The sequence below is a fragment of the Lycorma delicatula genome, chromosome 2 (genome assembly GCF_047948215.1).
Source record: "Lycorma delicatula isolate Av1 chromosome 2, ASM4794821v1, whole genome shotgun sequence".
Taxonomy (NCBI): Eukaryota; Metazoa; Arthropoda; class Insecta; order Hemiptera; family Fulgoridae; genus Lycorma; species Lycorma delicatula.
Genome location: NC_134456.1, coordinates 146,992,740 through 147,011,227, shown reverse-complemented (window position 1 = coordinate 147,011,227; position 18,488 = coordinate 146,992,740). Strand labels below are relative to the sequence as shown.

General features: G+C 30.4%; 1 protein-coding gene across 4 annotated transcripts in view; it reads left to right on the top strand.

Annotated features, from left to right (window-relative positions):
* Positions 1-18,488, top strand: part of XNP (ATRX chromatin remodeler XNP) — a 226,453-nt gene that overhangs the window by 109,660 nt on the left and 98,305 nt on the right. For all 4 annotated transcript variants that reach the window (XM_075356424.1, XM_075356423.1, XM_075356421.1 and 1 more), the window contains exons 10-13: positions 5,813-5,940; positions 11,221-11,256; positions 14,149-14,316; positions 16,580-16,682. In XM_075356424.1, the coding sequence (XP_075212539.1) occupies positions 5,813-5,940; positions 11,221-11,256; positions 14,149-14,316; positions 16,580-16,682 (435 nt within the window). The remainder of the gene's footprint in view (positions 1-5,812; positions 5,941-11,220; positions 11,257-14,148; positions 14,317-16,579; positions 16,683-18,488) is intronic.

Here is an 18,488-nt window from a genome sequence, read left to right as displayed (position 1 = left end):
TGGCAACAAAGATTTGTTACATGAAACAGAAATATATTTGATTGGTAGAATTTTTATTCTGCATTTAGAACTATTTGAAATAATTGATAGGAAAATAAAAAAAGTTAATTTAATAATAATATAAAAAGTGTGTCCACGGATAAGATAAAAATAGCCTTTGTAAGGCTACACTTACAAAGTAATAAGTGCAATATTACATCACGAATCTTTGAGAAGATCATTATACTAGTTCTATTAAAAAATAAAAAATATGGTATGAAGTGAATGATATGACTATCAACAAACAAAATTGGCCAAGAAATTCAGAAAATGTTTACGTGTTTGTTCTAGAAAGGCAGTAAATTTTAATAATAAATCCATAAGATAAGTTAGTATTCATAAAAAAAAAATAAAAGAATAATCTAACAAAACGCAGTGAGTGATATCCAAAAAAATGACAATGAAATTGTAAACCGTATGGTAAGAGTCTTGCAGGTATCACTTCTTCCACTCAAAAAACAAAAATTTTTGTAATATAAATAAAACTGTTTTTAACAAAATAATACTGATATCAAAAAAAGGTAAGACACTAACTACATTTCTGTTATCAAAATCTGTTATTAATTTAGAATTTAAAAAAAAATATATATGAAACTCTTACCAGCTAGCTCGATTTCATTTATATGCATATCACATTTACAGAAATAATACAATTCTTATTATTATTCATTGTTTAATAAATGAAATCAGGCTGGTAAGAGTTTTGTAACAATTTTTTTAATTTTTTGCTTATTGTATAGAACGCTTACACATTGTTTATTATCTATTGTTTATTACATATATTTAACATATTTTTTTTTTAACAAAATTCTAAATGAATAACGGATTGTCTTACCTTTTTTGATATCAGTATCATGTTGTTAAAAACAGTTTTATTTATATTATAAAAACTTTTATTTTTTGGGAGAAATGATATCTGCGAGACTTGCCCTGCGATTTACAATTTCATTGTAATTTTTTTGGATTTCAGTTTATTACGTGTATTTGAGTTAGAGATTGTTGGATTTTCAGTACTTTAAATTACTTCACTTCTAAATACTTTTTATATGTTTAAACATGTTAAATGGATTACTTGTACAATTTAAGTCAATTTAATAGGCATATTTTTATTTATAATAGTTATGCACTAGAAAGATTAATCAGTAAATTATGTGTTAAAAGTTTATCTTTATGTTTTCATTAATTTTTAAACTTATGAATGATTAAAAAAGTGTGATGTCCATTCTGGAATTTTTAAAAATGTTCATCAGCCAAATGTTGTGCTTTTTATTTTTTTGTCATAAGTCATTTAACTGGTTTGACACAGCTCTCCAAGATTCCCTATCTAATGCCTGCCATTTCATTTCGGTATACATCCTACAGCCCTAACAATTTGTTTTACATATTCCAAATGTTGTCTGCTTGCACAGTTTTTCCCATCTACCTGTCCCTCCAATATCAGCGCGACTATTCCAGGATGCCTTAATATGTGGCCTATAAGACTGTCTCTTCTTTTAACTATATTTTTCCAAATGCTTCTTTCTTTATCAAACTGCCGCAACACCTCTTCATTTGACACTTTATCCACCCGTCTGATTTTTAACATTCTTATATAGCACAACATTTCAAAAGCTTCTAATCTTTTCTTCTCAGTTACTCTGATCGTCCAAGTTTCACTTCCATATAAAGCTACGTTCCAAACATACACTTAACGCTCTATACGATCGCTCCTGCTTCATCCATCTTTATTAATTCTCCTTCCCAAATAACAGAGTTCTGCATCCATAATCTTTTCTCTTCTTATTTGATATTCAGTGGTCCATCCACATTATTTCTACTACATTTCATTACTTTCGTTTTGTTGTTTATTTTCATCTGGTAGTTTTTGCCTAGGACTTCATCCATGCCATTCATTGTTTGTTCTTTTTTTTGCTTCTTTTTTACTCTCAGCTGGAATTACTATATCATAGCATCTTTATATTTTCACATTGCACTGTTACTCAATATCTAAATTGTTCTTTAACATCATTAACTGCTAATTCTAAATATTTCAGAGTAATGGAGATAAAGCTTTTTTTACGGCTTCTTTCTTATGTTCTTTGATTATTCTGTAAATGTTAGCAATTGTTCTTCTATCTCTATACTTGAACACTAAATTTTTTAAAATGCTGAACTTTATTCCAGTGTACATTTTCAAATGCCTTTTCTAAGTCTATAATGCTATGTTTTTATCTGAGTGCTAAACTTGCTTCCCTTGCCCCTATACTTCTAAAACCAAATTGGTGTTCTCCTAACACTTCTTCCACTCTCCTCTCATTCAGAATTCTAATTAAGATTTTTGATGCACGAGTAGTTAAGCTAATTGTTCTGTATTCTTCGCATTTATCTGCTCTTGCTTTCTTTGGTATCATGACAATAACACTTTTTGAAGACAGAACTTTCCCTTTTTCATGAATATTACACATTGGTTTATATACTGTATCTATCGCATTCTCACCTCCACTACGCAGTAATTCTGCAGCTATCCCGTCTATCCCAGGAGCCTTTCTGCCATTTAAATCTTTTAATGCTCTATTAAATTCAGATCTCAGTATTGTACCTATTTTCATTCTCTTCTTCTATAACACCAGTTTCTAATTCATTTCTTCCACATAACTATTCAATATATTCCACTCACCTATATTGACCTTTTCTTTGGTATTATAAATCGGTGTATCATCTTTATTTAACACATTTATTAAATTTTAATTTATGTATCACAAAATTCTCTTTAACTTTCTGTATGCTCTGTCTATTTTACTAATGAACATATCCCTTTCCACTTCTGAACACGTTTCTTTTACCCACTCTTTGTTCGCTAATCTGCACTTCCTGTTTATAGTATTTCTTAATTGTCGATAGTTGCTTTTTACCTTCTTTATCACTAGCATTCTTATACTTTCTATATTCATCCCTCAGCTGAAATGTATCCTCTATTTACTACCTTATTGTTTTTACTCAAACCTCTTGTCATGTCCTCCTCAAAATTCTTCTTTATATTCTCTTCCTCAAGCTTCTCTAAATTCCACCAATTCATCTGCACCTTTTCTTCAGGTTTTTAAACCCCAATCTACATTTCATTATGACTAAGTTATGGTCGCTATCAATGTCTGCTCCGGGATATGCTTTGCAGTCAAGGAGTTGATTTCTAAATCTTTCTTTAACTATGATATAATCTATCTCATACCTTGCAGTATCACTAGTCTTTTTTCCATGTGTATATTCTTTTATTATGATTTTTAAACTGGATGTTGACAATTACTAAATTGCACTTAATGCAAAACTCAGTAAGTCGGTCCTCTTCCATTCCTTTTGCCCAGCCCGTATTTACCCACAATATTTTTTCCTTGTCTTTTCCAATGCCTGCATTCCAATCCCCAGCTATTATTAAATTTTCATCCCCTTTTATTTGTTTAATTGCTTCATCAATTTCTTTGTATTCACACTACCTCATCATCGTCATCATCATCATCATCATCATCATCATCATGGACACTTGTAGACATATAGATGTTAACAATCATTGTCTGCTTAGGTTTTGATTTTATCCTTATTAGAATGATTCTATTGCTATGCATTTTTAAATACTCTACTCTCTTCCCTATCTTCTTTTTCTTTATGAAACCTACTCCTGCCTGACCTTTATTTGACACTGAGTTAATTATTCTAAAATCTCCTGACCAAAATCTTCCTACTGAACCTCGCTAATTTCTACTACCTCTGCATTTAACCTCTCCATTTCCCTCTTTTAATTTTCTAACCTACTTAATCTTTTTTAGACTTCTAATATTCCACGCTCTGACTCGTAGAATGTTATTTTTTAATTTTCTGGTCACCCTTTCCTTAGTAGTCCCCACTCGGAGATCCAAACGGGAGACTAATTCGGATCTAAAATATACCTAACTAGTTTATATATAAAATATACCTCCGGAATATTTTACCAAGGAAGGAGTCTCCATCTTTGTTACTGCAGAGAGTTAGATTTTGTTGGAAAAAAAGCAGCTGTAGTTTTCCATTGCTTTCAGCTGCATACTACTCAGAAGATTGAGTGATGTTGATATGGCCATTTAAGTTCTCCTGACCTATGCCCTTAACAACTACTGAAAGAGCTGCTGCCCTCTTTCAGGAGTCATTCTTTAGTCTGGCTCTCAACAGATAACCTCTCCGATATGCTTACACCTTCTGTCCAGCTATTCTGTATCACTGAACACTCACGCCCCCTCACTATCGGCAAGGTCTCATGATTCATAGAGGGAGAATGGTTGTGTTTATCCATTATAATATCTTTGACATTTTTTTTTCAAATTTGAGAAGTTTCCTTCCTATTATTTTTTCCTTATTAAAATATTTCCTTGCAACCTTTTAAATTAGATTGAGCCAACAGCTTGAATGTAGCCAGCCAGAATTTGAGATTTATGCAATTGGGCTATAAGTCTCATAACATTAATGTATAAATACTTACCAGAGTTTCTAGAACCATAGATGGCTGTTAGCGTCCCAGGGAAGTAAAATTAAAATGTGAAGTTTTTCGGCTGATTGAAAAATGTACATTCATGGGTTAATCGTGGCCAACACTTATGGAAATTGTGCTTTCCAACCTAGGGACTAGATTACTTTTCCCAGATCATCTCATATCTCACTCTTATTTGTTGTAGATGGTTTCTCCTTTGTGTTGCCATCAAGTTAGACCTGTGTCCCATATCATCCATTATGACTGATTCATAATGCTATTGATTGTGAAACAAAGCAGCTTTTCCTAACATGGTAAGTCAGCTGAAACCAGGTAACGGCTGTGGTAGAATTGGCCATACAAAAACTTATGACCCCCCTAATCAGATTCATCTCCAACCTAATCTTTTCTTCTTGGTGAATTCAGACTGGATGCAAGTTTTGTCTTTGGTATCTCATGATCAGGCATTCTGAGTTTGTGTTGGACTTGGATTTGCAGTAGAAATGATGTGAGTGACCTGTTTCTAATTTTGTTCTATGGCTCTTCTTAACATTGAGTGGCAGGTTGGTGATAACCCAGTGTAACATAAATCATGTTTAGCAATACAAGTGATTGTGTTGTTTAATTTGGACCTTAGAGGGCAGCACATGGTATAAATGTTATCAGGAATAGTGTGATTCAGTTTGCATACTGTACTGTCACTAAGACAGCCTGTAATGTGCTAAGAAGCTTATACGAATCTGCTGTTGCTGTTTTCAAATTACTCTAGAGAATGTTATCAGATAAATTTGGTTCAGTACTATTAGGTAATTATACTAGAATAAAGGTTTTAATTTTAGTTTGTAGAAATTAATAAATTGGAAATTAAACTGTAGAATTGCCTTAGTTTAAAACAACGTTAATACTCTCATTGAATTTTTATTAAGTCATTCTAATACATATAAAAATGTCAGTAAAACATTAAAATGAAGTAAAAACATCTGTAAGGTATGATGAGAATAATATAATTTTATATAAGAGACTCGTGCGAAGAAAGTATACCTTATGCATGCTTGCTATAACTTTTAAACATTATAAGAAATTTTGTGAAATCTTCTCTTATGTTAAAAATTTAATTTATCAGTGTATGTTTTATTAATATTTGTTACATTGACAATGAAAACAACGGTAACAATAATGATGACGATGGTGATGTTAAAAGTAATGGTTCTTTTTAATGTTTATTGTTATAATTAGTTATAAAAATATTTATAAGTTGTCTTAAAGAGCCATTATAAACTGAGTATACTTTATTTAATATTGCAGATAAAATCAAAATCAAAATGGAGGAGAAATAAACTTTTGACTGCTAAACTTACTGATACAGATACAACTGATGATGAAAAAAAAGAAGAACGGTGGAGAAAAAATCAAAAAAAGAGAGATGATAAAAGGTATAAAAGTTCTTCAGTATCTTGCTATAATTTTAAAAAATTAAGGAACTTATGATTTACCAAAGGACTGTTACAATTTAGAATTATTACTTAAAAAAGTTATATTTAATGATTGAAAAGTATAAAATAAAATTATTCATTTCAGGGCATCAACTTTTCTGTTGTATAACAATTGTATGATTTTAAATTACTGTTATATAATTAACAGAATGCCTAAATTCATTTAATTTCTGTTATTTTATCAACTTCCTTAAGTAACGCTAAGACATCCCTTATTGTAGAAAGATAGATAGAATTAAAAAAATAATGCAGACAAAGTATTGATTCAGTGGATTAACAGTATGAAATAAAATAACCCCTTAAAAGTTAAAGAAATCTGAAATTTTATCAGTTACACTTATTAAAAACACACACACACACACACACACACAACACTTACTTACTTACACACATACATATAAATGCTTTTGTTTAAAATCACCTTTTATGAGAGCGAATCAAATATAAATGGTAATTTTTTTAAATAAATTTATTGATTATTAATATACACAATTCATACCTTCATCATTTCTTTATGTTGTATCTTGCACAATCTATACACTTCAAATCATTTTCCTTCAAGCTATTCTTTCAAGAGCGTAAACAAAAGATAGTTACAGGGGGACAAATCTGGATTGTAGGAGGGTGGTTATAGGTTTCCCAATGCATTTTTCCAATTTATCCCTTGTCAAAATCATGTTGTGCGGCCTGGTGTTATCATGGAGAAGGATGACATCTCTGATGGGCATCATCCTTATTCTCAAGCCCTCATTCTTCCTTCACCACTCCATACTTGCCATTCTTGACTCCAGAATGTATTAATGAACCCATGTCTCATCTTATGTGATTATGCGCGTCAAAAAATCGTCCCCTTCGTGCCGAAATTGATTCAGAAGGTCAGATTAGGTCAGGTTGGAGATCAACCTGACCTATTTTCGATTTTGGGGTCAATAACATCAGAACCCATTGAACACTAATTTTTCTAAAGCCAAGATGAGCAGTGGTAATGGATTGAGCACTCCATAGATGATACCCTGATGCGATTTCTTCAACAGTGAACCAGCGATCACTTTTGATAAGCTCAAACAGCATGGATGTCAGCTGTGAGACTTGATCTTGGGGGTTGATAGTTACTTTTGTTTTCTACACTTTCTTGCCCGCCTTTAAATTGTCTGGCCTGAAAAATTCAAGGGTATATCCCTTGGTTCTATGACATTGTAGCATCCTAAAACTGTACCTTTAAACAAGTTAAAACTTCTCCAGGTTTAACACTTTCATTAGTTAAAAACTATGATTATACATTGTGCAACAGACAATGGAACCTCTAGCTCACTCTTGGTTGTACTGACAACAGAACAGAGTGGAGGTGCTAACCAAGCCAATAACCCCCCTCCTTAATACACTGAGCATTAATCCCCCACTTCGCCATGTAGCTTGGAACTGCTTACTGCATAGAATAGCAAAATTACTGTTTAAATTTGATTCAATTTCGTACCATACTGAAGAATTGGTATTGACATTCTATAGTTATTTTTTATTTTTTTTTTTTAAAGTAAGATTCACCACTAGATCTTTAGTGATAAATTTTTAATGTTGAAGATGTGTTTTAACGTTTTCTTTATTTAATTTTTAAGGTTTACTTATTGTGTTAAATGTGAGCTACAACTTTTCTATAACAATTGATGTAAAAATAACATAACGAAATTTCAGTTAAGAACAGTTATTGTGGTATTCAGCTGAATTACTAAGGAAGGGGTCACCAGAAAATTAAAAAATAACATTCTACGAGTCGGAGCGTGGAATGTTAGAAGTTAAAAAAGGTTGGTAGGCTAGAAAATTTAAAAAGGGAAATGGATAGGATAAATGTAGATGTAGTAGGAATTAGTGAGGTTCGGTGGGAAGAGGAAGGCGACTTTTGGTCAGGTGATTTTAGATTAATTAACTCAGCTTCAAATATTTGGCAGGCAGGAGTAGGTTTCATAATAAACAAGAAGATAGGGAAGAGAGTAGAGTATTTCAAAACGCATAGCGATAGAATCATTGTAATAAGGATAAAATCAAAACCTAAACCGACAACGATTGTTAACGTCTATATGCCTACAAGCGCCCATGATGATGAGGTAGAGTGTGTATACGAAGAGATTGATGAAGCAATTAAACACGTTAAAGGAGATGAAAATTTAATAATAGTTGGAGATTGGAATGCAAGCATTATAAAAAGCAAGGAAGGAAATATAGTGGGTGAATACGGGCTGGGCAAAAGGCATGAAAGAGGAGACCGACTTATAGAGTTTTGCACGAAGTATAATTTAGTAATTGCCAACACCCAATTTAAAAATCATAATAGAAGAATATACACTTGGAAAAAGCCAGGTGATACTGCAAGGTATCAGATAGATTATATCATGGTTAAGCAAAGATTTAAAAATCAACTCGTTGACTGCAAAACTTACCCTGGAGCAGACATTGATTGCGACCATAATTTGGTGATAATGGAATGTAGATTGGGGTTTAAAAATCTGAAGAAAAGGTGTCAGATGAATCTGTGGAATTAGAGAAGCTTGAGGAAGAGGAGGTAAAGAAGATTTTTGAGGAGGACATCGCAAGAGGTCTGAGTAAAAAAGATAAGGTAGAAAATGTAGAAGAAGAATGGGAGAATGTTAAAAAGGAAATTCTTAAATCAGCAGAAGCAAACTTAGGCAGAATAAAGAGAACTAGTAGAAAACCTTGGGTTTCAGACAATATATTGCAGCTGATGGATGAATGTAGAAAATATAAGAATGCTAGTGATGAAGAAAGTAAAAGGAACTATCGGCAATTAAGAAATGCTATAAACAGGAAGTGCAAACTGGCGAAAGAAGAGTGGATTAAAGAAAAGTGTTCAGAAGTGGAAAGAGAAATGAACATTGGTAAAATAGACGGAGCATACAGGAAAGTTAAGGAAAATTTTGGGGTACATAAATTAAAATCTAATAATGTGTTAAACAAAGATGGTACACCAATATATAATACGAAAGGTAAAGTCGATAGATGGGTGGAATATATTGAAGAGTTATACGGAGGAAATGAATTAGAAAATGGTGTTATAGAGGAAGAAGAGGAAGTTGAGGAGGATGAAATGGGAGAAACAATACTGAGATGAATTTAAGAGAGCATTAAAAGATTTAAATGGCAGAAAGGCTCCTGGAATAGACTGAATACCTGTAGAATTTCTGCGCAGTGCAGGTGAGGAAGCGATTGATAGATTATACAAACTGGTGTGTAATATTTATGAAAAAGGGGAATTTCCGTCAGACTTCAAAAAAAGTGTTATAGTCATGATACCAAAGAAAGCAGGGGCAGATAAATGTGAAGAATACAGAACAATTATTTTAACTAGTCATGCATCAAAAATCGTTAACTAGAATTCTATACAGAAGAATTGAGAGGAGAGTGGAAGAAGTGTTAGGAGAAGACCAATTTGGTTTCAGGAAAAGTATAGGGACAAGGGAAGCAATTTTAGGCCTCAGATTAATAGTAGAAGGAAGATTAACGAAAAACAAACCAACATACTTGGCGTTTATAGACCTAGAAAAGTCATTCGATTACGTAGACTGGAATAAAATGTTCAGCATTTGAAAAAAGTTAGGGTTCAAATACAGAGATAGAACAATTGCTAATATATACAGGAACCAAACAGAAACAGTAATAATTGAAGAACATAAGAAAGAAGCCGTAATAAGAAAGGGAGTCTGACAAGGATGTTCCCTATCTCCGTTACTTTTTAATCTTTACATGGATCTAGCAGTTAATGATGTTAAAGAACAATTTAGATTCGGAGTAACAGTACAAGGTAAAAAGATAAAGATGCTACGATTTGCTGATGATATAGTAATTCTAGCCGAGAATAAAAAGGATTTAGAAGAAACAATGAACGGCATAGATGAAGTCCTACGCAAGAACTATCGCATGAAAATAAACAAGAAGAAAACAAAAGTAATGAAATGTAGTAGAAATAACAAAGATGGACCACTGAATGTGAAAATAGGAGGAGAAAAGATTATGGAGGTAGAAGAATTTTGTTATTTGGGAAGTAGAATTACTAAAGATGGACGAAGCAGGAGCGATATAAAATGCCGAATAGCACAAGCGAAACGAGCCTTCAGTAAGAAATATAATTTGTTTACATAAAAAATTAATTTAAATGTCAGGAAAAGATTTTTGAAAGTATATGTTTGGAGTGTTGCTTTATATGGAAGTGAAACTTGGACAATCGGAGTATCTGAGAAGAAAAGATTAGAAGCTTTTGAAATGTGGTGCTATAGGAGAATGTTAAAAATCAGATGGGTGGATAAAGTGACAAATGAAGAGGTATTGCGGCAAATAGATGAAGAAAGAAGCATTTGGAAAAATATAGTTAAAAGAAGAGACAGACTTATAGGCCACATACTAAGGCATCCTGGAATAGTCGCTTTAATATTGGAAGGACAGGTACAAGGAAAAAATTGTGTTGGCAGGCCACGTTTGGAATATGTAAAACAAATTGTTAGGGATGTAGGATGTAGAGGGTATACTGAAATGAAACGACTAGCACTAGATAGGGAATCTTGGAGGGCTGCATCAAACCAGTCGAATGACTGAAGACAAAAAAAAGAAAAAAATCAGCTGAAAATACTAATTTGGTAACAAGTGTTATTTTTTTAAGAACAATTTTCATTAATAGAACTGTTAAAAATTTTCTGGAATTTGCTTGAATAAAATTATTAGAAATTTTTTTCATATTAGGTTTTCTTCTCCATTATAGTAGTAGTCCCTTGGTGAGATGTTTAAATGTGATCCCTCAATGCTTCTAATCTACCTTTTCCAGGGAAGTGTTTTTCTACTGAACACCATCTGCAGTCTGTTTTATTGTTATACAATATTAGACCTTCAGCACCTTTAACTTCATGGTTTTAAACAAGTAACATGTTAAGAATCTAAAAATGATAAGTGTTGAGGTTGTGGGATAAACTACACATTTTATCCATCTGCTATGAGTAAATTGCTTCATAGTAGTAATATTTTTAATGTGTGAACTTAAGTCAGATGGTATATGCAAGGCAGTCTGATTATAGTCAGATAAGGAATCAAAAGCTTTAAGGTTAATGAGTAATTGATATAGTCAAGAAACTTTTCATTAAAACCTTAGATAATTTTAAATATCAGTTTAAGTTACATTATGTATCTTTATTTTTTTTTAATATTAGTCATTTATTTTTATAGCTCAAGTAGCGAGGCTGGTGTAAGAAAAAAAATAAGGTAAGTGAAGCAAGTAAAGATTGTGTACATGTCACATTTGCAGATGTGATTTTCTGTTTTTATTGTTTAACAGATTCAGCATGATATTTAGCTAAATCATACTTATTTTGAGAGAACAACCCAATTTATTTTTCCTGCTGTCTTTTAGTAACATTAAACATTTGTATTTTCAACTTAACGTATCAAAATCATGGTTTTCCTTAATAACAATTGATGTCAAATTTTTGTTCACTTCTTGGCTTATGCTTGTATATGTATATTTTTTCTATGTATCTATTGCCAATGCTGAATACTGTATAATGCCGATTTTATTTAGAGTAGCAAAATATTGATGCACCATATGAAGGTTAATAAAATAAAATTGGTGCAGAATAAAAATAATATTGTGAAGATGCTTGGTAAATATTTGGTATTTAAGACAGAAGCGATTAATTTTTTCCTTCTCTGAAGAAGAGATTATTTCTTTCCTCTGTCTTAATTTTTTGGTTATGTAGTCCTGAAGTGCAAGAGCGAACATTAGTCAGAATTGATTTCTTTGATGCACAATACTCAACTAGTTCTGGTGGGACACAGTGAAGGTGTCACTTGTAGAGCCAAATGTCTAAATTTTGATGGGCTTGGCACACCATGTGTCATAGTAAATTAGGCTTTGTGAAGAAGACATAAAAATGAAAAACCACTTCATTCTTTTTTCTTAATAAGCATGAAATCCTTGTTAACTTGAGCATAATTACACGAGCTTTGGAAGTGAAGTATAATATATACAACCCTTTTAATTATGGCACCTAGCTTATAAATATTTAAATTCTATTAAATACACCACCTAGTAAAGAATATTGAGATAAGACATACATATATTACCTTAATTTCTCATGAAAGTACTTTTGTGGGATTCCACATCCTCAATCATGATTGAAATAATTCTATTATTGCATAATAGAAATATAAAAAATAAAAATATTAAAATAATAATTTTGTATCAATTTACACAAGTGCTGCTATCTGAGAATGACTCCCTCAAACACTGTGTGATAGTTTATCAAATTGAGATTTTGTTTGAAAGATGCAAATTTAAATTTGCATCTTTCAGTATTAGAAAGAAATATATATATATATATATATATATAAATACAAACAAAATTTCAATTTGATAAATCATAAGACAGTGTTTGAGGGAGAGTCTTATAAAAAATGGAAAAGATAGAAGCACTCATATAAAATAAATTAATGCACAATTTTCATTATTTTAGTATTTTTCAAATTTAATATGCAGTTTAATTAATCATTTTGATCATAACTGAGAACAAGGGATCCCATGAAAGTACTTTCAAGATAAAAATTAGGTAAAATGTCTTAGCCCAATATTCTGTTCTAGATGGTTTATATTAGTAGAATTTAATATATATATTAAATGAAATGTAAATTACCAAAACACAGTAAAAAATAGATTCCAGTACTGGACTGCAGAATTTGCATATTTGTCCATAATAAATTACAATTTTTTTGAAAAAGAAGACAATTTTTGACAAATTAACAAAATTATAAATGAATGTATTTTAATTTAATTATAGAACTTATCAACTGAAGATGCAGGATCCCATGAAAATCAATTTTTGGAATTAATATGGCAATTTTAACTTAATGTATTTACTGTATTTTTTCATGGTTTGCATTCCATTTAATATTAATTTGTATTATCACAATGGTCAATATGTTAATAAATTATTTAAATTAAAAAAAAATAATTTAGTAGAATGCTTTTTCACTGGCAGCTGACAAAAAGTTCTGATTTTTTAATTATATATATTATTTAAGTTGGTAATACATTGATAAGAAATTTTTAATAAATCAGATATCAGTACAGTACTTTATTGACAAATTAACAGCATGTTAACGATTTTAAATAATGCATACATAACGCTTTAAATTCAAAAAAAAAAATTGACTGAACAAATATATTTTTTCTAAAAAATTTAACGTATCATGTATTTTAATATGTAAATGTAAAAAAGAAAAAAAAAAGAAAAATTACTGAAGATGGACTTAGGCTCGAAAGTGCTTTGAAAATGGAAAAAAGTAAGGTAAGAATGTTCTTTTATTCTATAATTTGTGGAGTGGCTGAATAAGTTTATATTATATAATTAGTTAGAATTTATATACAGAGGAAATATGGACTACAAAAAATTTAATTTGAATAACTTATTAAAATATGTGTAATATATATTTGTTTATTTATAGGTGTCCCTCAAAGAAATGAAGAAATTTTCAGGACATGTTCTATGGGTGAAAATAATTAAAAAAGTTCTTATAAACATAGGTCCAGAAACGCTTTGTTTTTGAGTTATGGTTAGTGAAATATTTCACATGGATTTACAGCCCTACTGTAATTTTTGGGACCCAAATTACGGAGTAAAATTGATGGTTTCTTATGTAATTTGAGCTGTGAAGTAGGGTAAAACAGGTCCCTAAACTATAATTCCAGTAGTTTTTACAATATCTGACATAAAACACAAAATAAAATTTTTTTAGGTTTGTCATACAATAACTTTGTTAAATGACTAATAAATATAGAAGATTTAGTAACAAAACTTGTAGAGAATTTAATTTTAAGAACATTAATGTATAGGCAATAAAAAGTAAATAAAAACTTTTAAAAATCAATTCTATTTAATATTTAAAACTGTCATTAGTTCTAGAATATGTTTTTTTCTACAGCTAATTAACTTTTTTTTTAAAGTTAGAAATGAAACAGTCCAATCTGTTTTTAGATGGTTTTGTCATGAGTGCGATTATAGTTAGTTATTACCAGCATGTTTGTTTCTCAACAGACATGCTGAGATAAACAACCATGTTTAGATATATTTTTTTTATTACTATTATATTTTTGTTTAGGAGAAAGCGGAGACCTGTAACATCAGATTCAGATGATATAAAAATATCAATTAGTGAAGAGTCTAGTGATTCCAGTGTAGTAGAGGTTGGGAAGTCTAAAAAGAAACGAAAAAAAGGTTCTTCTTCTTCTAGTGTTATATCGGTTTCATGTGGAGAAGAAAAAACAAAGTAAAAATATTATTTCCTTTAAATAATTACATTTAAATTTTATACATATTTATTTTTTACATTGTAAATTTTCTTAACATATTGAACTATCTAGTTTTACAAATTTATATATATATATATAGATTTTTATAGTGTTTACTACTTGCTTAAAGGAACATATCATCTGCAAATGCTAAATATTGTTGGTCAACAAAGTCTGTTGTGTAAGAACATTCCCATATAGACGCCCACAGTGTCAATTTGGCAAAATAATGATTCTTAACAAATGAAGTAGACCAATTTCCTAATATGGCCACTAAAACATAAACCTTTAAACTGTTAGAATTTTAATAAAAATCTGATGTTTCTTTTAAAAACTTATACTGGGTACTAATCCAAAATCCATGCGATTGAAGCAGCAAGCAACAGATAGTTTATTATAAATTGCTCATACTCTTTTATAATATCATCGTTTTTATAGATTATTGAGATCCTATTTATATGTGATTACATTAAAAAAAGCACCAAATTTATACCATAATTTTTTTGTTTTACTTTAAATAAAATAAGTGATTATCTTTTATTATTGATTTTACCAACTTCTATGTATTAAGTTGTTATAATTTTTTCTTTAAACAACTCATTTCGGCTACATTTTTTATGAAATTTTATTTTTGTCCTTTACAAAAAATGATATTATAATAGTTTAAAATAAATTGTTAACCAAGTAGGTCAGATGTATAATTATATATAATTTAGGTTGTAAAAATGTAGCTTTTCATTTTTGTGGCTGTGCATGATTAGATTGATTTCTGAAGTCCATTTTTTAAGTTAATTTTTTGGAAGGGACCTTTAACAATTTGTTAATCATGAATTCAATTTGAGAAGCCAATTGATTTTACTTGAAATTACATTGCATCAAAAGAATGGTAAAACATAATTTTTCATTTTCACGTCATCTCATAACAGAGTAGTAAACCTTGTTATTCAAAAAAGTTGTAAATTGATATATTAAGAAGATTTTTTATCTTCATTTTTAAAAAAAATTATTTCCCCTAACATTTATAAATGAAATTTTAGTCATCAGATGGACCTGAACATTAAATGACAGAATATTTTTTTTTTATCAACTTTTTGAAGAAAAGTACAAGATTACTTTTGGTCACAAAGAAGGATTGGGGATGAAATTAAATTTTCTTAATGTTTTCAGGTATAAGGAGTACGAAAATACCATTCACTAAAATGTAATTTCTATATATATATATGTATGCCTATGTGTAAAATTTGTGACTCAAAAATCTCCAAAACTAAACGATCAATTTCATCGAGATTTAGATATGCTGTATTAGTGTATCTAAAGTTGTACTTGTGGAAATTTGATGAAGATTGGTTGAGTCATTCTTGAGTTATGCTCAACTTAGGCTGACAAAAGACAATGAAACCTCAATTTGAGGTGTTATTTTTGGTTGCATGGTGGGATTGGGGGGAAAAATGAATGTTCTTACATTTTGAGGGAATAGTATGAAAATACCATTCATGTTTAGAATTTTGTGGCTTGAAAATCTCTAAAACTACTAGATCAATTTCATTGAAATTTAAATATGGTACAGTGGATCTGAAGTTGAAAAAAGAAATTGTTAAAAAGTGAAGGCAATGTTGATTAAAATTTTAATTACAGTGGTGTAATTTATGATTATGGCGTACGTCATGACAACCGTTGAAAGAGTTTTATTTGGAAATAATGTGGTGTTTGATAGAAGCAGTAAGAAAGAAGAAACCTAAAGCTTGCACTAAAACAACATGATAGCTGCTCCAATCATAGACAATGCTCCTGTATATTCAGGGCTCATTATTCAAGAGCTTTTCACAAAATCTAACATTTGTTATAATCAGGCCTCCTAGTCATTCCATTTGAAATCTGCAGATTTCTTTTTGTTTTTGAAAGTAAAAACCATCATGAAAGGACATCATTTTTTGATAATAGAAGAAATTAAAGAAACTTTGTTACAGGATATACTGGCTGTTTGAAGAAATGTGCACCATTATTCTAATGGTGGAAGAAATGCTGAATGGTACGCTAGTAGATAAAACATGATAATATTTCAAATGTGATTAAGTGTTTAACAAAATAATGTTTAAATGTTTGGATATTTTTTAAAAAAACCTCATATGTTCATTAAAAAGTTGATAATCTATCATTTTAAAAATTAGTGTAAACATCTTATAGTTTCAAAAATCTCAATAGTTTAGTCCATTAAGTATGATTTATATATCTAATTTTTAGGAAAAAAAGAAAAAGAATTAAAGCACCAGTTGAATCATCGACTGAAAATGAAGGTGGGAAGGAAAATTCTGAAGAAGATGAGGATAATATGAATCAAAGTCAGGTAAACATAATATCAGGTGAGTTAAAAAGGACTTTGCAAAACTAAGAGCATATAAAAATTTATTTAGATAAATTACAGATTCAGTTGAAGCAAAACACATTAAGTAAATAGTGTCATTTATCAAAATTTTCTAATTCCTCAGACAATGGTGACCAAGATTAGATACCATTACTAACAGCCAGATAGGGGGCTCCACCTCACTATCGCCTAGAAGTCCGAGATTTTCTTGATACACAATTTCCAGGTCAGTTTATTATTGGTCATGAAGGTCAAAATTGCATGGCCACCTCACTCCCCAGATTTGACGCTGCTACATATTTTTTTGCGGGGTTTCATTAAAGATTGGGCTTATGTACCACTTTACCAGTTGATCTTGTTGAGTTAAGACTTGGAAATAATGCCACAGCTGCAGAGGTAACGCCTGACTTGCTGGCTACAGTCTAGAATGAAATTGACTTGAGGTGGGATATATGTTGCATTACAAATGGAAGCCATATTAAACCAAAATGAATGTTGGGTGGCAAATTTGATGTGTGTCTGTGAAGTGAGACCTCAACCATACCTGTAAGTTATTTCAATAAATTATTGTATGTTTTTAAAGTTTTGAAGTCCTTTTTGAATCACCAGTATTATATATGCTAATATAGTATAAGGTGCTTATAACTTAATTATTAATTAGTACATTAACTGTAATCTATAGTTAGAGTGCAACTCATTCTATCAAGTGACTCATTGAATACTGTATTCACAATGTATTTCTTTATGCATGGTCAAAAAGCAGCAACATCTGCCTTGTTAATCACTGACAGGATGTACTATTGATGTATATTTTTCTCCTCAGACTGTGACATTTTTTTGAATTGCGAAACTTGGAAATAATCATTTTATTGGTGTAAATTATTTGTCTTCTCTTTCCTCAAGTTTTCAAATATATATTTGCTCTTCTGAAATTTTATCTCCTATACTTATTCATTATATAAGAACTACTGTAGTGAACCGAAACATTTTTTACGTTCTGTATTTTTTTATTTAGAATACAGATTATGGCTATAAAAATTAGCCTATATGAAAAAAGGTCATTTGTGTAATTCACTAATGCCAAATACTAGGATATTCAGTAAAAAGAGGAAAGTAAGTACAGGAAATATGAAAAAAGAGAAAAGGAAAAAGTTCAAATGTAAGTCTTTCTTATTTTTGTACATGGTTGAACAGTAGATATATGATCTATTTATTCTCAATCAAATGGATTAATGAGCTCTTCTTAGGTTCTAGCAGCAGCATTGGTAAGGATTATTGTGATGTGACAAGGCAACTGAGCAATTCGTACCTTTTGTTTTTTGCACCATTAGATCCATCCTTCATTATCATTGTAAACTTAACTAATCTGCCAACATATCACTTGTTTCAATTTTTGCATTTGGAAAACAGATAATGGAACATATTTCATAGTCGGCGGGACTTTCAGTTGTCTTAAACTTTTAAAATGTGCAAAACAAATTGTTAACAGAAATTATTTTTTCTCTAATTGTGTCTGTAGCATGCTAAAGACTTTTGTATGAAGGAGCTCAGCGTGATTGCATGCAGAGACAACTAAACCATTTTGGGAGCTGCATTTGGAATCAGTACTTGCTACTTAAATATATTTTTAAAATAAATGCCAGGTTTTGCCTCTTATCAGAAATTTGTTTTGCCATTTTCTTATGTGAATACCATTTTAGTTTACAATAAAAATAGAATAAATTTATATGTTTGAGCACATTTTGTCTAAAATTTTTCTCTACATTTTTTCCTGTTATTATTACCAAC